Here is a 25,543-nt window from a genome sequence, read left to right as displayed (position 1 = left end):
CTTTTTTACTTCCCTCTTTAACCCATTGTTTTGCCATTTTTATCATAAAGCAGTAGACATATTTACACAAATGCTGTTTAACGACGTATTTTAAGGATTCTCTGGAAGTATAACATTTACAAACATACACAAGTTCTAGTACCATGTTTAGAACAACAAACATATATGTAACATTCATGTTTAAAAGGAGCTTGACAAGTTTAATAGCTCCTTAGCTTTTCAACAATTACTCTGACAGTTCTAGTGACACATGCAAAAGGGAAAGTCACACTAATCTCATTCCATTCAAAAGGCACATAAGGTACATGATATAAAATAAAGAGTATTATTTCATTTCTACAACTTCGTGGTTTACTATTGGCTGTCGACGTGCCATACCTGCTTAATTCAGTCTGGGTTTCAGCTTCTATCCGCTGATCTGTAAAATCTTTTTTTCTTTTGGCAGGTGTATAATACCTATACTGTGACAGGAAAGATTTTGCTTCAGTTTTCAAAGTGCGTGGAGTGAATGGCAAATGTCTGTTAGAAAAGAGTGCAGAATGTTTATCCAAAAGGTCCCCGCTGGGTGCTTTGGAAATAACTAACTGGAACCGGTGGGAATTTGGGAATGTGCCCCTGGGCCGTCTGCCATATGAGGTTCCAGAGCACGGTTTCCTGGGCCCGGAGGTGGCGTAATCCACGCTGGACAGGAAGGAACAGGAGTTCTTCTCGGTACCACTTGTGAGGACTTTATTGGATTTGGGTAGGCTTATTTGTAATCTCTCTGAAGATGGTACTGGGGACTTTGTAAAGGACGAATATCCATTCACTTCTTCCAATAACATGTCCTCTTCATTTTGTGGTTCCCCTGAAGGCTGAGAACATTGGGTATGACAGTCATCAATTACAGTTATGAATTCATAAAATGGAGGATCTCCTGACTGTACATTCAAAAACGGTTGCCTCAGGGGGGGTCTATAAATCAGCTTACGTGTTCCTGAAGATGTTAGTATTGTATATAAAGTTCTATTCAAGTTTTTGAATTATTAATATATAAAAATACAATTCTAAATATAATAGCAATCATTTTTCTTTCTGAAGCTAAAAAAAATGATTAATAACATCTACCTATATTGTAGTCTTGACCTTGTGTCTACCGATAGATCTCAGTTTTATCTGCAAGTTTCCAAAACAATTGTGAGCCCCAATCCCCTTATCAACCATTGCTGGTGGCAGCATCTTCCCTGGTCATTATGGTGATCTTCGATGCCAGCAGTTCCTCTGTGACTTCAAGGCTTTGAATAAATGAAAAGGAACTTCTCCTCACAATATATGGAGCCTTGATTTAAGTACCTGATATTTTAAATATGACTAAGAAATGTTTATTTCATAAAAAGTTCACATATGTTCCTCAAGTTCTCCTCATGAGTGAGAAAAGCTTTGAAAAGAAAGGTGTTTTTGACTGCTCCATTTTTTTTTTTTTTGGTTTAACTTTGGCAGAGCCATTTCTACAGGATATCTATAAAGTCTAAAAATATATTTTATTCTTTTACAGATTAGCTGCCCCAAAAGCCTTGTCTATGATTCCAAACTTTATGGACACCTGTGTATCCTTTACAGAACTCTGAGTCACTTTATTAGGTAGAGGGGAAGTTACATTGAAGTGACAGAAATGGAGGTGAAAATGGCTAGGATTAACCAGTTATATCTGTCCTACAAGCTCTAGGGGAGACAAACAGGAGGAGAAAGGGAATTGCCGAGAGCTTCCTTTGCACAAGGTACTGTTCTTGCCATTGAGAAGAATAAAAGAGGAATGATCAGAACTTCTATCGCTGCTCTAATAAGTATGAATGTTTACTATGTGAAGGTATTGTTCTAACTGATTTAAACGTACAACTCATTTAATCGTCCCATCCACTCTGAGTGGTGGGAAAATTATTACCTCTGTTTTACAGATGAAGAAACTCAGGTGCAGGGTCTTACAGATTTGAATCCAGGCTGAGCCTATCATGTCAGGTTATCTATTTTAAAGACTCATTCGAAAATCACATATTTTTAGTTTTTTACACCACTGGGAATCTTAAACAGATTTTAACTCCTTTCCTGCTACTGAACAATTCAGCTAAGCTAAGTACTGATTTATCTAAGTAAGGAAAGTGCAGTAACTGGACACTGTGACTACTGCCTAAAAGAGGTCAAGGCACCTATTTCCTTTCCAAGTGCTTTCTAACCCTGTCCCAAATACAGGGCAAAATTACTCGAAGCGAGTGAGTATGTTGGCATCAGAGTGTGAGTCACTAGGGTGCTGTGTGGTTAATGGCTTTAATACGTTGGTTTTAAAAAGTACTCCCAAACTAGACTCATACTACAGCTTTTTCACCAGAAGAGTTTGGTACCCTGTGAAGATATTTCTAAGTGCATTCTGAAAAATTCTTTATGGCTATTAAATAACAACCACAGGAATTATTTACACTTAGAGGAGCAGTAAAAACTGAGATCAGAGCAGGAGAAATGCATGCGGCATTAGATTGTAAGAGAATTCTTATCACTGATGGTTATTTAATAAACAAAACAGAACACCAAAGAAAGTCTTTAAAGGCAGAAATATACTCTCATCTGTCTGCAATGGGCTGGAAAAACTGCTTTTGAACTGACTGAAGGCAGGAAACTTTTCTGTATTTTTATGTCTCATAATCCCTACCATGTATCTTTTTTTTTCCTCTTGAAAACCAGTAGAACACAGTATGAAATCAACTGTGCCAATTTGCTTTTTTGAGATTATATAATTGTTTTCTTTAGCCATAAATATCAGCAAGGTTGGATGGATATAATTTTCATAGAAAATATGTAACGCACTGATAAATTTGCCAAAATTTGAATAGTACTGTAAAGTTCTAAAATCAGAAAATGTTCATCAATTATACGTCAATTGAACAAAAATTCTGGTGGTAATCTGACCACTTTCAAATTCTTACGTCACCCTTACAGTTCGACGCAATTTGTTGTAACCAGTTCAAAGTGATAATCGTTGCATAGTTTACATGTTTTTATGACAAGAACACCTATCCAATTTTACAACCACAGAATGACTGAGTACTAACTAAATCGATCTTTTTCGGGTATAATGTCAGAAGAAATGGCATACTAAGATTTTCCAGCTGTCAGGTTTTAAAACAGTTGAGGCTTCAATTCAATTTCAGAACAGGATGGGTACGAATTATTTAAAACTTTGGTTAACCTTTGTTTTGCAAAAAAGTTTCAAAGTATATTTTATAAAAGAAACTGATAGCTCTTGATTTCCATTGCTTTATACTGCTTTTTAAAATAGATTTACTTAGGAATATGGATTGCATCCACATATTCATTTAATCTTAATAGCACATAGTGGGTGCTTCCCCAGTGATGTGAGTGAGTGAATAACTGGCGGGGGGTACAAGGTGCAGACTAGAAAGGCACATGAGGGTCCTGAGGTGATAGCGTGTGGGCAAAGTGTGAGAAAAAGAAACTAGCATGAGAGTATGGGCAATTACAAGATTTCTGATTATATGAACTCATGTACGTAAATAGGTAATATGTCCAGAGGCTAAAGTTAGCATTTTCCTCTTAACTGTAGCCAACTTTTCAGTAAATGCAGATTATAACTTAGGTGTCTGTTAACCAGAAAACACATCCAATTATCAAATATTATGCTCAAAATAATAATTTTAATTTGAATGTGTCTAAATATTTATTATCAATGCTTATAAAAATGTAGGCAAACTGCAAGTTACTGTGAATTCTAAATGAAGTAAAAAATACATTAAGATTAAAATATTAAAAAAGTCCTTTATGGAAGTGTTACAGTAGCTAAAGGAAAAATGAATAGAAAATATCTTACATTTACAGATTTAATTTTATAGTTTATTTTCAACAAAACCCATTCTTATCTCAAAATACAATTATTACTTTATATTCAAAATACTGGATAATAGCAAAATATTTTAAATTTTCAGTTAAAAAGTACAATCACTAAAAATGGAAATACACTGAGTTAAATATTGATGCACAGATTCCCAGATGGCAAAATGATATCACAGCATATAGTAAATCTATTCTAAAGGAAGCAGCTCTATTCCCAGTCCTTTTAATCTATATAACAGCCCTGGGGGCTCTCAAGCATACTGCAGCTTCCCTGATGACTCCCAAATCTATTTTCAGCCCAGACCTCTTTCCTGACGCAGATGCACATATCAGCTCTCTACTGAATATGTTAGCTATTCCAAAGGCACCTCAAGTCAAGCACGTCCAAACGAGTAGACTCATACCTTACATTATCCACCCGTCCAAAGAAGACGCTGCACTTTGTTCCATTATCATTACTTCAGTGAATGATATATCACCATCTTCCCAGTTGCCCAGGCCAGAAACCTGGGAACCTCTTTAATTTCAGCTTATTGCTCTTCACATCCCAGGACACCAAGTCCTGGGGATTTTACTTTCTAAATATCTCCTAAATATATTCCTTGTGTTCCTTCTGCTGTCTTGGATCAGGTCTTAACCATTTCTTCCCCAGATTACTGCAACTGACTCATAGTCAGTCTGTCTTTCCTTGCTGCCAGTATGGTCTTTGTAAAGTGTCAGTGTGATGATTTAACTTCCCCCAAACTGCTCTATGGCTCCCTTACTTCTCAAAGAAAAAAATCTGCATTCATTATAATAGTACAAATGCCCTTAGTCGTTCCCCTGCCTACTGATATGTCACAATTTCACGTACAATTGAAAGAGCTGGAATCAAATATATGGCACATAATACCTAGTAAGTAGAGCAGTGAAACTCACTTATATTAATAGGCCATAGTTTTTATCACATCGCGGGTACTGGGGGACAGAAAATGAAGCTCAGAGACTGATCTCGACAGCTTAGGAGACCATGCTCATGAATCTGGATCCTCTCAATGGCTACACCCCAACTAGGTGACTTGCAAAAAACTTGCCTATCTTGAACACTGGCACTGAGTGGAAAGGGAGAACTAGCCTTTGAGAATTTGAAATCGTACGCTGCCCCCACATAAGCTTGTGGCCTAAATTTGCCTTAGTCAGATGGTCCACAAAAGCCTTAAGCTAAGACAAATGACTTATTTTTTTCTAATACATAAAAAGGTGGGAGAAGGAGAAGCTTTGGATTAAAATAAATCTATCGATTAGTTGAAATTATTTAGATACCAATCCTAATTAACTGAAAAAAATATATAAGACAATGGGAAAATCTGAACAGTGGGTATTTGATGATATTAAAGAATCATTAATTTTTAAGGCACGTTAATGGTATTATGGTCTATCTTTTGGATACATATGGAAATAATTATGGATAAAGTTATATGATATCTGGGATCTGTATCAAAATAATCTGGGGTGGGGGCAGTGAGTGAGGATATAGATGAAATGAGTCTGGTCACTGCTACATCTGGGGGACAAGAACATTTGGGTTCATTAAATGACTATTTTTGTAGATGCTAAAGTTTTCAAAATTAAAAAGTTTAGAAAAGAAACCACTACATACAAAAATAAATCAGATTTCCAGTGTCAGCCGAGAACTATTACAACAAGAAAAAAGCCGGATGAGCTGCAAATTAATAGTTTTTCTTGAATTAATGAGCAGACTAAGGTCACAGAGCAAATAACTTAAAAACTAGAGAGATAGGCACCCGCCGGGAAACAGGACCCGAGCATTTGTTCATTTGGGACAGATGCTACCGAGTGCCACATAAACTAGAAAGAAGATGACGCTATAAGATTTTGGCTAACTGCTGAAGAGAGAGTAGACTCGCGTGAGAGTGGGCAGCCTCAGAGACGTGGGGAGTTTGTGTCCTCCTGCTGGCTTCTCCTCCAGGAACTGCACCAGGAGCTCACAGGCAAGAGCAGGGAGAACCCTAAGAAAGCTTCCCCCTTCCCTCGTTCCTTCCATGTGGCTAGGGGAGGAGAAAGCCATTTCTGCAGTAGCCGCAGCAGAAACTCCTCCCAGCCCATTTCCCTCTCTTAAGGAAGGAGGAAAACCTTACTCTATAGAGAGAAATCCCTTTCACTTTCACCATGTAACATCATATGGAAGGGATAGTCCATCACCTTCGCCATATTCTGTTGGTTAGAAGCAAGTTACAGGTCCTGCCTATATTCAAGAGCAGAGACTGTTTATGGATGTAGGTCATTGTGGGGGTGTCATTTAGAATTCTGCCTATTACTGTGGATCAAACAGCACAAGACAAGAAGGCAGAAGAAAGAACATACTAAATGCTCCACTTAAAAGACAAAGACTATCAGAGGGAATAATGTGACCCACCTAAAACTATGGGACCTATCTAAAACATTAAGAATAAAAAATGGAAAAAGATATACCAAAGGAATGCTAATCAAAAGAAAGTTGATTTAACTATATCATTATCAGAAACTAATACAAATAACATTAAGGTAAAGAAGTTCAAAGCACAGTGATAAAAGCCTTGATTTACCAAGAAAATATATCTCTTAATCTGTATTATGAAATAATATAAACTCAAAATATATAAAACAAAAATTGGTGGTATTAATTTTTGAAAACAATCTAAATACATGCTCTTGTGGAAGATTTCTCTTAATAAATAATAGATTAATTAGACAAAAAATCAATAAGATTTGAACATCTCTAAGATATTAAGTTTAATCTAATGGACACACTATACTATATATTAAATACTGCATATAACTATAGAATATATTTTATTTTCAAACACATAATGACACAGTACGTTAAAAAAATTATCCACCTACTGTACTATAAAACAAGTCTCAACAAATTTCAAGAAATGGGTATTATATAGATATTCCCTGATCATAATATAATTAGGCTAGGCATCTGTAACAAAAAGAAAACTGGGAAAAAATACATTTAGAGATTAAGAAACACTTCTAAATGATTCCTGTGTTAAAGAAGAAATTATAATGGAAACTGTAAAATGTTTTGAATTGAACCATAAGAAAAATGCCTCATATAGAAACTTGTGGGATGCAAGTAAGTAGCAGTTGGAGGAAAATTTAGATTCTTAAAAATACTCATACCTCTGAAAGACGTGTGGCTGAAAATAAACGAAACTAAAGTAGAAAAAAGTACATCAAAATAAATGCAAAGAAAGCCAAAGAGGAAAATAACGATGAGTGGATATTAACAAAATAGAAGACAAAATACAACATAGAGGATTAACAAAGAAAAAAAAATTGTACCTTTTAAAAAGATTAATAAAACTGACAAATCTCTGGTGAGAGTACTCAAGAATGAAGGCACAAATAACATTAGGAATAAGAGTGGGGAAATAATACACATTCCAGAGAGAGACTAAAAGAATATTATAAACAAGTCTATGCCAAAAATTTGAAAATGTAGGTGACATGGACAACTTCGTAAACACAACTTATAAAAATAGTTATATAAGGATTTCAAAAATGGAATCAGTAGTCAAAAATCTTCTCACAAAGAAAACTCTAGGTCCAGATAATTTTAATATTGAATTCCATCGAATTTAAGGAACAAATAATTTCAACCTTACATAAACTATTCTAAAGCATAGAAAAAGAGGAAATAGTGCCCAGGTAATTTTATGAGGCTAGCATATCCTGACATAGAAAAAAGGCAAATGACAGGTCAATATTAATAATAAACAGAGATGCTAAAATCCGAAGCAAAATATTAGCAACTGTATCCAGCAATGTATGCAAACAGTAATGAATCATGACAAAGTAGTGTTTATACTAAGGATGCAAGGTTAGTTTAACATTCGAAATTCAGTTGTGATTCACTACATTAACATTAAAAAACATTATACCATTCATTTGAAAAAATGCAGAAAAAGCATTTGATAAAACGAACATGCATTCGTGAGAAAGGGAAAAAAAAATCCTCTTAGCAAACTAGCCTGTAAGCCTACTCTGGCCCACAGTCTTTTTTGTTAGTAAAGTTTTGATGGAACACAGTCAGGCCCACTCATTTATGTATTGTCTGTGGCTGTTTTGCAATGGCCCGATGGTTGTGACAGAGGCTGTGTGGCCCAAGAAGGGTAAAATATTTACTACGCAGCTCTTTACAGAAAGTTTACTGACTCTGACGTAGAGCACACATGTCACCAAAAAATCAGGCTGTACCACTAACGAAGTACCTTAGAAACATCTGCTTTTAAAAGGTAAAAATACTATCTTACCTTTTGTAGAGTGTTAAATAATGACTTGGAATTATTTTTAGAACTGGCCTGCACTTCAGTTTTACTTAATTTCAATTCCCTTTCACATCGTGCTAATTCCTTTTTGAGTTTCTCTCTTCGTTGTTGGTCTGCATCTGATGGGAAAAACAAATCTTTTGAAATATAGAATAAAATAGAAAAATTAATTTTTTGGTCTTGGAAAACTTAATAAAGGGTATATTTTTTTTCCTTGCTAAAACTGTTTATACTACTATGTAAATAAAAATCCATATACTTTTCTGTATAAAGAGAAGCAAAGATAATAAACATTGAGTTTACATAAACTTGAAATGCATTGATTATTTAAAGCGCACAAGCGAGATGCAACAAAATGGCCAAACCTAAGGCGTCAAGTAAGCAGTTCTTCGAGATGTTCATAGAGATACAGAAGGTTAAAAATGCCTGATTGTGTTGTTTGTGACTCTCGCCAACTGCAGTTAGAATTAGTCCACAGACTCTCTCCTAAATGAAATGTGATTGTCAATACTATCACATGCTATAAAATTTAAGTTTTATATGACTTTAAAAAAATGACATAAAATTTTACAACATTATCATCAATTGGGATAACTGAATTTTTTTCTCTTATCTGCTATTCATTTGAAAACACAAACAAACAAAAAAAGCACACTTTGGTGTGCCTGATGGCAGGTACTGAGTTGTTAGCAAAGACTTATTATATAAGGACTGAAAATGGTGAATAAAGGCTAGTCAAATTTCAGAGTTAGAAGGTTCACCATAAGTAGAATAACTTGTATTTTCATATAAAAATAAAATTTTAACATGTATTTTTTTATTAGAATCTATCCCAACTTAATAGACAAGACGATTTTAAGTTTTGAATCCCCCTGATTTGAATCAGAATTTATAAAAATTTCTACATGCTGAAAAAACAAAAGTAATTTATATGTATATTTAAAGTTTCAACTATAATTCTTAACGAAATTTATAAACATGCTAAAGTAAATGTTTTATCTTTCATTTAAAATGTAGACCGAAATATCACTTTTAGCTTATTCTATCCTCAAATACTTGCTTAATGAACATATTAACTATTTTATACCAGATGAGAATGATTGTGGAATAAATTAAATAGAACTTTCTCAGATCTATTATCTTACTCATAGCTAAAACAAGAGAGTAAAAAAACATGACAGAGTCCTCAGATACTATCATTATTAAATGCTTCCATATTTCCAAATCTATCCAACCTATTGATTTAAGTAAAGCCTCCTTGTACCATACACAAAAATCTACTCCAAATGGATCACTGACCTAAATGTAAGGGCTCAAACTATAAAACTCTCAGATGAAAACATAGGTGTAAACCTTCAAGACTTTAGGTTAGGCAAAAGATTTCTTGGATATAACACCAAAAGCACGCACGCGCACACACACACACACACACACACACACACACAAATGATTAGACTTAATCAAAACAAAAAACTTTTTCAAAAGACACACCCAGAAGAAAATAAAAAAAAAGCCACAGATGGGGAAAAATATTTGTAAATCATATATCTAATAAAAGACTTCTATCCAAAATATATAAATAATATACAATTCAATAATAAGATAAATAACCCAAATAAAATAAGGGCAAAAAATTTGAATATTTACCAAACTTGGCCAATAAGCATATGAAAAAAATGCTCTATATCATTAATTATGAGAGAAATGCAAATTAAAACCACAATGAGATACCACTTCACACCCACTAGAATGGTTATAACCAAAATGGGCATCAATAACAAGTGTTAGCAAGGACATGGAGTAATTGAAATCCTAATATATTGGAGGTGGGACTGTAAAATGGTACAGTCACTTTGGAAAACAGTTTGGCAATTTCTTAAAAAGTTAAATATAGTAATTTATCATATGACTTAGCAATTCCATCGTCAGGTATATACCAAATAGCCAAATGAAAACATATATCCACACAAAGACTTGTACATAAATTTTCATAGCAGCACTATTAATAATATCCCAAAAAACAGAAACAAATGCAAATGTTGAGCATCTGATGAACAGACAAAATCTGGTATTATCCATACAATGGAATACTGCTTAATATAAAGGGAATTAAGTACAGATACAGGCTAGGACATAGATGTCCTCAAAAACATTATGCAAAGTGAAAATTCTAATGTAAAAAAAACCACAAAAATGATTTCATTTATATGAAATGTCCAGAAAAGGCAAATATGTAGAGAAAGTAGATTAGTGGTTGCCTAAGGCTAGGGGTGGGAGAGGCAGCAGCTGCAAATGGGTACAAAGAACCTTTCGAGGGTGATGAAAATATTCTAAAATTGGTTTGTGGTGGTAGTTGCACAATATTTTAGACAGTAAAAATCAATGTACTTTATGGTATGAAAAATTTTTGTCAATAAAACTGCTATAAAAATAAAGCTTTTCTAATGCATTAGAATATGGAATTATTTAAACAATTTAACAAACTATGTAGAGATATTCTAGTTTAGATACTACGAACATTGAAATTATCAAATCAGTAGTCTGAAGTGACAGAGTGTATATCTTATAAAAACAGAGATGGCTTAAACCCAGGGATTTTTTTCTTTTCTTGTAATGTGTCTATAAAACCTGTTTCTAACTTAGTTATACTGATTATAATGGACAGCTCTATAACAGAAGAAGTAATGATGACTATTAATTACACTTTAGTTTGGTGATTGCAATCTTCACAATTCTTCTAACCGTCACGATTTTCTTCATTTACATGGCAACATAGAAAAACTCCCTCAACTGACTGAGAGTAGAAAATACTGCGTTATAAATAAGCACTAGTAAAGTCTAAATTCTAAAAACAAAAAACAGAAGCAATTTAAAAAATACAACCTCTATACTGTCAACTCCTGAATTTTTATCTCCATTCTGGAACTCTCCTGGACTCCAGACTTGTACTCGGCCTCCTCAGTATCTCCCCCTCAGATTCCTCCTGGGTATTTACTTCAAACTCATTATGACCAAGATTGAATTCTTGAGTCACTTCCTCCCCCAAATCTCTTCCTGTCGTATTTTTCACTTCAGTAGATCATGATTTTGTTATTTTGGTTGACGGGCTCTAGTGTTGGGAGTCATCCTCAACTCACTTCTCCTTTTTCCCTCGTACCCTATCTACATCCAATCCATCAATAGACACAGTTGACACACATTTTCAGTGTTTCTAGGATCCAACCATTTAACACTCCCTCTACTGTAGCCACTTTGGTCCAAGTCACCATTATTTGTCCCCTGGATTACACTTCTATCATCACCTCTTACAGACAATTTTCAACTCAGTAGCCAGAGAAATGCTTTTGAAAGTTAAACCGGCCTTGTTACTCCTCCCATGGCTTCCAACTTCACTGAAAACCAAAGTGCTTGCGATGGGCATGGACCTACATGGGCTGCAGCTGTCTGTCTCATCTCAATGACCGCATCTCCTACCAACCTTCAACTGGATTAGCTTACACCAGCTATACGGCCCTCCGTGCTGTTCCCCGAATACTCCAACCATGATGCTATTTCAAGGCCTTTGCACTGGCTGTTTCCTCTGTCTGGATTGCTCCTCCCCTACTTGCCTCTAACTCCTTCAGGTCTCTACTGGACTGTCACTTTACCAGTTTGCCTTCACCTCCCAAGGACACACAATCTTCCTTATCCTGTGCTTCATTTTTGCCATTGCACTGATCACCATGTGACATCTTCTATATTTACTTATTGCTTTGCATTTGCTTCTTGTTTGTCTTTCTCAACTAGAATGTAAGCTCTACAAAAGCAGGTGCTTTATTTTGTTCGCCTCTTTAGTTCCATCTCTTAGAATAGTGTCTAGAACATAGGAGGTGCCCAATAAATATTTGCTGAATTAATCAATGAATAAACTCTAGTGAACTAAATATCATGCAAAATGCTGAATATTTTAAATTGGTGGATTCAGATTTCAAACACAAGAGTTTGTTTGAATAAGAGTATTAAAACATTCAGCCTTTTTATTAAACAACCTAAATAAAAAAGAGATAATCTCATGTATCTATTGTTTGGGATATTAATACCAGTATGAAAATTTAGCACAATTTTCCTATTTAGGGATGATTCTAGTTAAAAAAGGATTATCTGACCTAATGACTACTGGGTAAAACCAGATTTTTAAAGCCTAAAAATAAATATTGAACCAGTTTTTCATGCTATAAAAAGGTACTAATATAATAGAGAAGGAAAAAAATAAAGCATAGAATTTAAAAATCTGAAAGGGTCTTTAGAGGTGATTGAATTATCTTTTATTTTATAAAAGAGGAGGGTGAGATGTAAAATGACTTGCCCATGTAAGTTGTGTGCTGTGGTCAAACTGGTCTTTAAAAATACATATTTAAGTCCCTACTCTTGCCTACCCCTCCTAAAAAATTATTTGAATTCCCAAATTCCTTCAAAGATAGGAGAGCCTACACTAGGGCTTGTTTGAAACATAAAGGGAGTAGAAGGAGGGAGAACATAAAGTGTCAAGCACAGGGCCTGATGGACACTGTGCTTACTGAATGGCAGCTGGTAGCCACTGGCTCAGCTTAAGTCCTATCTCTCCCACTAAGAATGCGTAAGAGATGAGTCCAACCAACTCTGCTGTCTGTGACCTTTGCCAGACTGCACTCGATGGGCACTTCCCCCTCTAGGCTCTCATTCGTTCACTACCTTGGGTTGATAGTTATTTTTTTGTGGAAATCCTTCTCAATTAAATTATAAATAATAATTAAATTCAAAGAATTATTTAAAAAAGATTAAACTTAAAATGTATAATACTTTTTATATGATTATTAATAAGACAAGCACAGGCTGTGACATTCATTTTTTTTACTATTTTAAGTATATGTTTCTTGATGAACTCAAGGTCCTCGAAGGGTGTTGACTATCTTTCAGAACATTTTTAATAGGAATTTCAAATTTTGTGGTCAATTATTTCCTTAGTGCAGATTTCTAAAAATCAAAATAGTTGGTCAAAGGGTAGATATAACATAACATATTATATGTCAATATGGCTTTTCAGATACATATAACTACAATGTTTACCAGTTAGCCTATTAGGACATGAACAGACAATATTTATCTGTAGAAAGGAGCCACTTACGGTATTTTTAATGAATAATTTGGTAATGTTAACAAGCCAAGGGAAGTTAGAATCACAGAATTGTATAACTTAAACCTTGGCAAGCCTTTTCATGTTACCCAAATTTTTATACGTAGAAAAAATAAAATCTAGAGAAGTTAAATAATTTATCTAAAGTTACATGGCAATTTAGTGGCAAAGCCTGGGCTCATTTCTAAGTTCCAAAACTCAGAAATACAATACAAGCTTCTTTTTTTTATGGATAATATTTAAAAGTTAGAAAATACTTCTCCAAAAGGCAATCTGTCAACACCTATTAGGATGGCTATTAAAAAAAACAACAACAACAGAAAGTAACGACTTGGGGAGGATACAGAGAACTGGAACATCTGCCCACTTTGGTGGTAATGTAAAATGATGCACCTGCTACAGAAAACAGTATGGTGGTATTTTCTGATTAAAAATAGAATTACCATATAATCGAGCAATTTCACTTCTCAGTATATCCCCAAAAGAATTGAAAGCAGGGTCTCAAAGAGATGTTTGTATATTCATGTCTATAGAAAGATTAGTCACAATAGCCAAAAGGTAGAAACTATCCGATTGTCCACTGACTTATTACTGTATAAAAAAAATATGGTATATACAGACAACAGAACATTATTCAGTCTCAAAAAGAAAGGAGAGTCTGACGTATGTTACAACATGGGTGAACTTTGAGGACATTATGCTAAGAGAAATAAGACAATCACAAAAGCAAAAACACTGAATGAGTCCACTTACATGGGAGACCCAGAGTAGTACATTCATAGAGACAGAAAGTAGAAAGGTGGTTGCCAGAAACTACAAAGGTGGTTGGAAGAAGGGAATAGGGGAGATTCAGTTTTATGAAATAAAAAGAGCACGAAAAATAGATAGTGGTGATGGTTGTACCACAGTAAGAATGTACTTAATGCTACTGAACTGTAGACTTAAAAATGGTTAAGATGGTAAATTTATGTTATGTGTAGTGTACATAAAGGCAATATGTCAAAAATTACTTACATTTGATGCTGGCACTCATGCTGAGTGGAACTGAGCAGTCTACCACAGCTGAAAGAGAAGAATTAGTTGCTTAATAGTATTATTCTTAATATTTATAAATGACAACAAATATCAAATGAGGAAATCACAAAAAGATCCAGAACTTGTTTTAACTTTTATGGTACTTCTGGAGATAAAGAAATATAGTATCTTTGACAAAAAATACAGTGGTTGGAACAGCTCATTAGATACCATAAAAGAAGATATTAGTGAACTTGAAAACATAACAATATAAACTCTTCAAAATGAAACAGAGTGAAGAAAGGCTGGAAAATAAATGCATTGAGCATCATCACTGACCTAACTTACCTATATCATGCACTTAACATACTTGTAATTAGAGTCCCAAAACAAGCTTGGAAAAAAAAAAGAGCAAAATTGGAGGACCTGTACTGATTCCAAGACTTACTGTAATGCCATAGTAATTAAGGCAGTGTGGTATTATAAAAGAGATATACAGATCAACAGAACTGAAGGTTAAGTCCAGAAATGGACCCACACATATGGCTGACTGTCTTTTGAAAAGGGCTCAGGCAATTCAGTAGGGAAAGGACAGTATCTTCATCACATAGTCCTGGGAATACCTGAATCCCCATTGGCAAAAACTGATCTTTATATCACACTATACACAAAAATTAATTCGAAATTAATCACGAACTTAAATGTACAAGCTGAAACTTATACTTCTAGAAGAAAACACGTAAGAAAATCTTAGTCACTAAGATTAGGCAAAGGTTTCTTAAACAGGATATAAAAAGCATAAACTATTTAAAAATTGAAAAGCTGAATGTAATTTCACATGTCACAAAATATTATTTTTCTTTAGATTTTTAGTCATCTAAAATATAAATGTCATAAAATATAAACTAAAATTTAAAGACTAGCCCTTCAAATGAGAAAATAAAAATTTAAAAAGTACAGTGAGAAAAAACGTGAAATTCAAATAAGGTCTGTAGTTAATAGTATTGTATCAATATTGATTATTGTAATATGGTTATGTACGATTTTAACAGGGAAAAGTGGGTGAAGAGTTTCTGTGACCCTCTGTACTATCTTTGTAGCTTTCCTATAACTCTAAAATTATTTCAAATAAAAATTTTTAAAAGAAAATGAAAAGACAAGTTACAGACTAGGAAAAAATATTCGTAAAACATATATCTGACACAGGACCTGTATATATAGAACACTCACAACTTAATACTAAGACAAACAACTCATTTTAAAAAATAGGCAAAAGATTTGAACAGATATTTTACCAAAGAACACATACAGATGGCAAATAAGCACAAGCAAAGTTGTTGGACATCATCAGGCACTGGGGAAATACAAACTAAAAGCCTGATGATATACTATCAGATATCCACTACAATAGCTGAAAAAGGACTGTCAATAGGAAGAGCTGATGAGGATATAAAAGTGATGGAAATGCAAAATAGTATAGTCAGTCTGGAAAACAGTTTGGCAGTCTTATCAAGTTAAACACACACTTACCATACTGTCCCACAATTCCACTTCTAGTAAATAAATTTATCTGAGTGAAATAGAAGCATATGTTCAAAGACTGTATGCGAATGTTTAGAGTAGCTTTATTCCTAATAGCCAAAAGTGAGTCAAAATAATCCAAATGTCCACCAATTGGTAAATCAATAAATTGTGAAGTATTAATTATATGGAATACTACCTTAGAATAAAAAAAAAATACTGCTACACACAAGAATATGGATTAGTCTCAAACATGGTAGCTAAGTGAAAGAAGCCAGAGCTAAAACAATACACATTATATGATTCCATTTATGTGAAATTGTGAGAAAGGCAAAACTATAGTGACAGAAGGCAGAACAGTGGTTTGCCAGGGCAGGCAGGGGGGAGATTGATTGCAGAAGACTACAGGGAACTTTCTGGAATAATGGATGTTCTCTATCAGGGGTCAGTGACCTCTGTCTGTAAGGAGTCAGATAAGTAAATGTTTCGGGCTCTGCAGGGTGATACAGTCTGTGCCACAACTAGTCAACTCTGCCTGTTAGAGCAAAAGCCATTATAGACAATACGTAAAAGATTGTGTTTATTTATGAACAACGAAGTTTGAATTTCATAAAACTTTCACATGTTACAAAGTGCTGTTCTTTGGATTTTTCCCAACCATTTAAAAATATAAACCCCATTCTTACTTCACAAGCTGTACAAAAACAAGCAGCAGGAGGGTTTGGCCTGTAAGCTGTAGTTCATGGATTCTTGTTTTGCAGCATGATTGTGGTGGTGGTTATACAAATGTATATATTTTTAAAAATATTTAACTGTACACTTAAAATTACTGCATTTTGTTGAAGGTAAGTTATAGCTCAATACAGCTGGCCAAAAAAGAAAAAGAGATTATCTAGCATCTTCTTTGTACAACTTTAGTACATTTGAAAACAAAAAAGTAGATTATAAACTTTTATTAAATTAAAATCAGTATCTAAACACAAAATAATATTAGGGATAACACAGGTAAAAAGGAAATAACATAAGCACTATACAGATTTCAAATACAGTTAACAAAAATGGCATCCTGAATTTGCTATGTATTTAACATTAGAGTCAGTAGCTGATATCTTGCTACACTAAACACAAATATAACTATTATAATGTATTAATTTTTCCTACAGATTTACTCTAATTAGAAGTGAAGTCACGGATTTAAATTGGGTACTGAAAGTTCACATTTGCACATTTTTACCTTTGGCTGAAAGGATTTTATTATAGTGAACAGCCATGTGATTCTTGACCAGGTGGAGAGTACTTAGTCTGAGAGAGGAGGAGTCAGTGCAAAAAGCTAAAAATTAAAACATATTTAACCATTATATATTTAAAATTAATATAAAAATCAAGAGATAAACAAGTTACTGATTTTTATAAAATATTCTGAAATTCAACCACAGAGATAGCGACACTGTAACTTTGCGATGCCGAATATGTCCTAGCCTTAATCTTGCAGTGGTAACTGATGAGCTGTCGAACCTTTCTAAAAACAAGTTTTACAAGTCTGAGAGTTTTGGGAAGAGATTCTAGAATATAATCTATCATTACATTTATAAAACTTATCAACACAGCTCTCAATTTCATAACTAAAAACGTTTAGCCACTTGCTGATTATAAAATAATATTATCATTGTCAGTACTTGAATATGTGGAGTCTGGAAAATCAAACAAATCCTAAACTCCAAAACTCTACGCAAAGATTCTATTCTGAGAGGCAAACTTCTAACTTTACACCTTTAAATAAGATCTACGAATCAGCTTACTGCATTCTTTTTGAAGCATTAGGACTATCTTAAGACAAGTACATCACAAAGAAATTCCATGACATTAAATTTCTTGACCTTGTCTAAACCATTTAGAAATAAACCTTAAATTAAGCGCTAATATACACGAGTAAAATGTAAATAACGTTTTTAAACATTAGAAACAGTTTTTGAGAAGTAATACATGCATATGGTTAAAAAAAATATCGTAGCTAAAACCACATATAGAGATTGAAAAATAGTCTCCTTTCAGAAGAATACTGTTACTTTTTTAATGCATTCTTCTAGGAAAATTCTATGCACAATTTAAGAATATACAATAATGATAAGCCCGATACTACTACTACTACTACTACTACTACTACTACTACATGCATTGTTCTAAGCATTTTACAAATAAAAACTCATTTAATTACTACTATCACCATTTCGTAGAGGTGGAAATTGAGGCACAGAGATGTAAATAAGGTCTTCAAGATCACAAAGCTTGGTAAAGGATGCAGTTTAGATGTTAACTTCAGCAGCTTCATAATTACAGCCACTATACCTATAACTGAATGCGTATTCTTCAAAAAAGTTAGCAAATATATTGTTCTTCATCCTGCTCATCTAAGTATATTTAAAATGTAGTTTTAAATTTTTAAAAATTATTTTTCAAAGTTTGATTCTGGCGCTATGTGTGTAAGTTTTATTACAAAGAAATAAGTGAGGCAACTGAAAATGTGATCCTTCGCATCTGGAAGAATCCGCATAAACAATTTTTCATGTACATAAAGAAAAAAAGACTTTATTTTGCCTACAAACCCAGACTTAAAACTTTTAAGCTACAATCACAAAAAAAGTATTTTAAGTTTACATTAAAAATTTACTTTAAAATAAGAAAATACCACATATTATCCTTTCATAGGACCTAGAAATCCAGTTGAATAGAGAGGCCCGTGTTTGCTTGTGATGCTCTTTCTTTGCACAGGTTTTCCTTTCTCGTGCTTGTGTCTTTAACCACCTACTAACCACCATTTTAACAAGGAAGGCATGCTTTAAGCCACGATAGTCTGCCAGCAAAGAGTAGAGCTGGGCTGCAGCAGCGAGTAGGAGGCAGCCAAGTCCACATCCAGGGCACAATAATAGTTTGAAACTATTACTTCTAAATTCTCTAATCTCAAGAATTCCTATAACATGTAATTATAGTTAATGTTATGAAGTTCAAATATTGATAATTTTTCATCATGTCATAGAATTCACAAATGAAGGAAAGAAATAGTCAATCTTTAACAACCTTTTACCATTTTAACTACCTTGCTTACCATTACTTTTGGTGCTCAAATGTCCTTTAAATAGGCATGGTGGACCATATCTGGGAAGGACAGAGGTTGCTCTGACTTTTAACAAAAGAGAAACATGAATTAGGATATATGAAACAGAACTTTCACAAAGATAACAATATTGAACATTTAAAAAATAATAAATTACCTTTCATTTAACTAGTAGAGTTGTTTAAAATTTTATCCAATCATATTACTAACCAGAAATGATGTATCAGACAGAAAAAATTCTGCAGCTATTGATAAAAAAGTTTTCTCTTTTAAGAAAATAAATTATTTTCAAAACGGTTTCGATTTGAGTCTTTAGTATTGCTGGGTAAAATGTACATCAATTATATTATTTAATATATACTGACTATTCTGTACACCACTGACTTACTGGATTTTAAATAATTTTGAGATATAAGAGAACTGAGATTTTGAGTAAATACATATATATTAACTATTTCAGTTAATCATAGGCTAGTCTGTCCTAAAAAATATTAAAAGTAATCCTCCCACAAAGTAATTGAGTAAATTAGAAGTTATATCATGTTACTATGTATAAAATAAATACATATATATGTCAGGATCAGAACTTAATGTTTTTCTTTTTTAACTTTTAAAAATTAAAAAAAAAAATTTTTATTTTTCAAATATTGTTGGCATAGAATATGATATTAGTTTCAGGTATATAACATGGTGATTAAACATTTATATTAAACTTACAAAGTGGTCATCCAAATAAATCCAATACATATCGGACGTCACAGTTATTCCAATATTATTGACTATATTCCTTATGTTATACTTGACATCCCCATGACTATTTTGTAACTACCAATTTGTACTTCTTAAGCCCTTCCCCTTTTTACCCATTCCCCAACCCCCCTCCTATCTTACAACCATCAAAATGTTCTCTATATCGATGAGTTTGTTTCTGTTTTGCTTGTTTATTTTGTTCTTTAGATTCCACATGTATGTGCAATCACATGGCATTTGTCTCTCTCTAACTTACTCCACTCAGCACAATATCCTCTAGGTCCATCCATGTTGCTGCAGATGGCAAGATTTCATTCGTTTTTATGACTAAGTAATATTCCATTGTACATATACACCACCTCTTCTTTACCTATTCATCCATTAATGGATGCCTCCAAATCTTGGCTATTGTAAATAATGCTGCAGTGAACAAATGGATTCACATGTCCCTTTGAAGTAGTGTTTTGGGTTTCTTTAGATATACAGAAGTGGAATTACTGGGTCCTTCTTTGTCTTATTATAGCTTTTGTTTTAAACTCTATTTTGTCTGGTATTAGTATTGCTACCCCAGCTTTTTTTGTTTGTTTCCATTTTTATGAATTCTTTTTCCCTCCCTTGACTTTCAGTCTGTGTGTGTCTTTCATTCTGAAGTGAGTTTCTTATAGGCACCATTTGCAAGGTCTTGTTTTCTCACTCATTTATCCACCCTATCTTTTGATTGGAACATTTAATCCATTTAAATTTAAAGTAATCGTTGATAGTTATGTAGTTTTTTTTTTATCACATTTTTTATCTTTTTAAAAAAATTCTTCTTAAAGAAGTCCTTTTAACAGTTCCTGTAATACTGGTTTGTTGGTGATAAACTCTTAGCTTTTTGTCTGGGAAGCTCTTTATCTGTCCTTTGATTCTAAACGATAGCTTTTCTGGGTAGAGTAATCTTGGTTGTAGGTCCTGCTTTTCATCATTTTGAGTATTTCGTACCAATCCCTCTGGCTTGCAAAGTTTCTGTTGAGAAATGAGCGGACAGTCTTGTGGGAGGGAGCTCCATAGGTAACTAATTGCTTTTCTCTTGCTGCTTTTAAGATTCTCTCTTTGTCTTCAACCTTTGGCATTTTAATTATGTTTCTTGGTTTGGGCCTCTTTGGGTTCATCTTGTTTGGGACTCTCTGAGCTTCCTATGGTTGTATGTCTACTTCCTTTACCAGGTTAGGAAAGGTTTCCGTCATTATTTCTTCAAATAGGTTTTCAACTCCTTGTTCTCTCTCTTCTCCTGTGGTACCTCTATGATGTGAATGCTGGTACGCTCGGTGTTGTCCCAAAGGCCCCTTAAACTATCCTCATTTTTTTGGATTCTTTTTCCTTGTTGCTGTTCCAATTGGGTGTCCCCCAGTACCACATTCTCTAAATTGCTGATTCGATCCTCTGCTTCATCCAATCTGTTGATTCCCACGAATGTATTCTTCATCTCAGATATTGTATTCTTCATTTCTGACAGGTTATTTTTTGTTTTCTATCTCCACTTTTATATTTTCTTTGTTTAAGTTCTCACTGAGTTCATCTATATTTTCCTTAAGTTCATTGAATATCCTTACAACCAATGTTTTGAACTCTGCATCTGGTAGATTGTTTGATTCCATTTTGTTTCGTTATTTTTCTGGAGCTTTGTTCTGTTCATTCATTTGGGACGTTTCCTTGTCCCCCAATTTGGCTGCCTCCTTTTGTTTGTTTCTATGTATTAGATAGGACTGCTACATCTCTTGGTTTTAGTAGAGTGGCCTTATGCAGTAGGTGTGCTGTGGGGTCCAGTGGCGCAGTTTTCTCTGGTCACCTAGGCCAGGTGCTCCAGGTATGTCCTTTGTATGGGTTGTGTGTGCCCTCCTATTGTAGTTGAGCCTTGGTTGCTGTTTACATGTCGATGGGAGGGATTGAACCTCAGGCTGATTGATTATAAGGAATGGCCACTAAAGGGCTGACCCTGTGGGGCAGGATTTGCTTTAGCGGGACTCTAGTGCCTTCCTAGTCTGCCCGCTTTGGGTGTGCTGTCCTTGGATGCAGCCTGGGTGGTGCTGCAGCTTGGTCTGAAGCTGACCACTGGGCATGCCGGTCCTGGGGCATTCTGAGAGGCACTGCCACAGGCCAAGTTCAGCTGCAGCCTGTGCCCTGCCTGAAGCCACTTGGCATGAGCCACCAGGCAATCTGCAGATGGCTGTCACCTGCGATAGGCTTAGAGGTGCCTAGAGGGGCCAAACCACGAAGTGAGGCCAGCTGCCGCTACTGCAGGGCTTTGGGCTGCTCATCAAGAAGTACGGGGCATGCCGAGGCCAGATGCTGCTTGTCTGGGTTTTGTTAACTTTGAGTCATTTTAGGAAAGTTCGAAGCAAGAGCCAAGATAGATCATTTGTATGGAAAAGCCACTTGAAGTGGCTTGGGTGGGACTGCAAGTTGAGTGGGGCGGGGTCTCAGGGACTCTGGAGACTCACCTGGGTGGGGCAAGTTGTGTTAGCCGGGCTGATGGAGACTCAAGACATGGCGGCCGCCTGCGTCTGCACGCCGGGAGCAGTAGGGGGCTCAACAAAGAGGCAAAGTATTCCGTCAGGACTTCTGTCTGGGAGAAAGCTGCCACTCCAGCCCTCTCCCTGAAGCCAGACAACTCAGTTCCTCCCCATATGTCCCTGGTGCTCTTCGAACAACTGCCGCAGGCTGGAGCTCAGAGAGTGAGTCTGTCAGCAAGTAAGTTTGTGCGCGGGCCCCTAGAGAAATCCCAGCCGCCCTCCGTCTCGCTCAGCTCCAATCTCTGCTGGTTTTCACAGCCAGATGTTGTGGGGACTTCTCTTCCCAGCACTGGAACCCCGGGCTGGGGAGTCTGGTGTTGGGCTGGGACCCTTCGCTCCTCTGGGGGGACCTCTGCAGCTGTGATAGCCCTGCCTAATTTTAACCACCACATATGTGTGTGGGACAAGCCCATTCTGCATTTCTGCTCCTCCTAAAAGTTTCAAGGTGGCCTCTTCTGTATGTCCTTAGTTGTAGGAATTCTGCTCAGCTAGAGTTAAGGCGATTCTTCCTGACGGCTGTTCTGTAGTTTAGTTGTAATTCTGACGTGGTCGTGAGAGGAAGCAAGCACAACATTTACCTACTCCACCATCTTGACTGAAAATCCCAGAACTCAATGTTTAAAAAAACTTAATGTCTTAAGGTTCATTTAGTCCAACTCACTTATCCTCTTATTGGATCCTATCTAAACAGTCTATATTTGGAAGTCCCCCTTCCAAATTTATCTTACCTTGAATATTCTCCATTGGCTCTTGGGCAGCATATAGAGATTACATGTGTCTTACAGTTACTCTTTTATGATAGTTTAACAGTTCTTTAAACTTCCCTTGTTTAAATCACTTTATGGTTTCTATCTTTTGATTGGACCCAGATTGATCAAAAGGGGCATGAAAATTACCCTCAAACCAAATGCTAGGAAAAAAAAAATCATCCTCAAATAAGATTAGGACTAAAATCCTGTCCATGTGATCAACGGTCTTGCTAGGACAGTGAAATGCATCAGTATGTGCAAGCACCCCAATTCCTTACACCATGTGATTTCACTATGATAGCTGGAATGAACTCCAGTGAGGAAAGGTGAAGGTGTTTCTTGTGGCAGAATTTCCCACGATAACTAGAAGTTTGGGAATCTGATGCCATTGATAAGTGTCTCTTTTGACCCAACAGATTAAAAAAATTTTTTTCAAGCTACTTTCAGTAATCTATACTAATAGGTTGTCTTCTTTCTCCTTCTCTCTAAAAGTCCAATATTGATAATCAAGTGAACGACAGTTTGCTATTCTCAATCTTTTCTCCCCACTCCCTCTTGAGTCGAAAAGAAGATCTTATAGATTACCCAGGCCACTATTTTACAAATAACAAAGTGCAGAGAGGGAAAGTGATTTGCTCAAGATTACCTAGTCAATAGCAAACAAGATTACAAACAAGATATACTGTTTTTTAGGCTGGTGCTCTTTCTATTATACAATCATACAGAAAGTTTGCCTCACAAAAGAACACCTGAAAATGTGATTACAGTAAGAAAATGACAAAAGGGAAGATGATTTTTTACTTTAGGTGTCTCAATATTTTGTGCTCTAAAATCATCAAAGGTAATCTTTAATGAAATCTAATGCTAATTAAATATTTTAGCATTGGCTAAAATTATTTATGGTTTCCTATCAATGATAATTATGGCATATGAGAACCGACTATCCCAAATATTTGTTGAATATTATATTTGTTTTAAAAATTCAAAATCAATAACAATGTTTGATACTGCATATCTTAAAGATGAAACTAATTAAATTGCATGTTATAAAAATATAAACCTTTTTACATTTTGACATGAATCTAATTTTAAAAATAATTCAAGAAACAAATACTGAGAACTTACTGTTATACTCTAAATTTTACGTAAATCCTTTCCTATGACCCTACCTCTAGCATGAGATGGTAAGTAAAAACAATGACTCTACGATTTCACCTTCCCCACAGCTGGATTCAAAGCCTGTTCTGACACTGTGACCTTGACAAGTTTTTGTGCTCTCAGTTTATTTACTGTGAAATGAGGATAATACCCATCTGATAATGTTTCTTTGGATTAAATAATGAGATAACTTGGAAACAGTTTCTGGTATACAGCAAAGGCTTAATGTTAGTTTATGTTGTAAAATTTCAGAAAACCATAACGCATGTTGACTTGTGCTTTCTGGAACTTAGATTGGTAAAATGTCAGGATATACAGTTCACTGACCAATGGATAGTTATCTCCTACATTCAGAGCAGCACTTAGTTTAATTTATAATTACATAATAATGTCACTCTCATATTCAAAGCAAAACTTATTACATGAACCATCTAGCAGCTTGGTTTAAAGGTATTTTTTAAAATAGCTAAGAACACTGAATTGGAAGGAGAGGGTCTAGAGATTGCCTTACTGGGCTTGAAGAAAGAATGCTATTTGTTCAGAAAGAGTGATGCAAATTATTTGGATTGGGCCCATTCGTAGGGATTTACAGTTACATGACCCTAATTGTTTCACTGTGATGTCCACTTGACCCAGAGGGTAGTCAGTCAAGGGCAGGTGTATGCAGTGATTATGGATTAGACCTTTGCTACTAAAGCTGTACCCAGCAATACTGCATCACTTGAAAACTTACTAGAAAAGCAAAATATCAGCCCTCCCCACCAGACCTGCTGAATCATAGCCTGCATTTTAACCTGATTCCCAATGATTTCTAATCACTTGAGAGAATCACTGGGTTACTGGATAGTTTTGGGCGGAGGGAGCTAGCTACAAAATGGAAGATTTCGTATTTACTGAGTACTTAAGAATATGCCAGGAGCTTTATATGTATTTATCTGCATTTAATCCCCCAAAACCCTATGACATGGTTGTTTTACCTCGCGTTCACGAGATGAGGAAGCGAAGGGTCACCCCTGTGGAGTGCAGCGTGGGCCCAGGGAGGTCTGACTCCAAAGACCAGATTTGGTTCCTGTGCTCTGGAGCTATCAAAGTAATAAAGGCTGCACGACCCCGAGTACAGAGGACAGAGCCTTCTGGAGTCAGGGCGACAAATTTTGAGCAAGAAGGGGACCTGTGAACCCACAAGCAGAGCGTTCTCCTGTGCGTGAGGACTGGGCAGCTCGGGGCAACATAGGTCCACACTGGAGACTAAGGAGGGGACCGGGGGCACCCAGCGCGCGGCCTGGACATGGACTCGGGACCCCAAACTCCGGATCCCGCGCGAGGCGCGAGACGGT

The 25,543-nt window shown here is 35.4% G+C and overlaps 1 protein-coding gene across 1 annotated transcript in view; it reads right to left on the bottom strand.

The window, feature by feature from the left end:
• The window catches only part of SPATA7 (spermatogenesis associated 7), a gene marked incomplete at its 5' end in the record, with an annotated part of 30,683 nt that extends 8,437 nt beyond the window's left edge, over positions 1–22,246 (bottom strand). The window contains 5 exons of the mRNA XM_039884351.1: positions 379–854; positions 8,184–8,317; positions 14,365–14,412; positions 18,989–19,063; positions 22,228–22,246. Of these exons, the coding sequence (XP_039740285.1) occupies positions 379–854; positions 8,184–8,317; positions 14,365–14,412; positions 18,989–19,063; positions 22,228–22,246 (752 nt within the window). The remainder of the gene's footprint in view (positions 1–378; positions 855–8,183; positions 8,318–14,364; positions 14,413–18,988; positions 19,064–22,227) is intronic.
• Positions 22,247–25,543: the final 3,297 nt, after the last annotated feature.

The sequence above is a fragment of the Pteropus medius genome, unplaced genomic scaffold, assembly GCF_902729225.1.
Source record: "Pteropus medius unplaced genomic scaffold, Ma_sr-lr_union100, whole genome shotgun sequence".
Classification (NCBI taxonomy): Eukaryota; Metazoa; Chordata; class Mammalia; order Chiroptera; family Pteropodidae; genus Pteropus; species Pteropus medius.
This window is presented reverse-complemented; position numbering and strand designations above follow the sequence as displayed.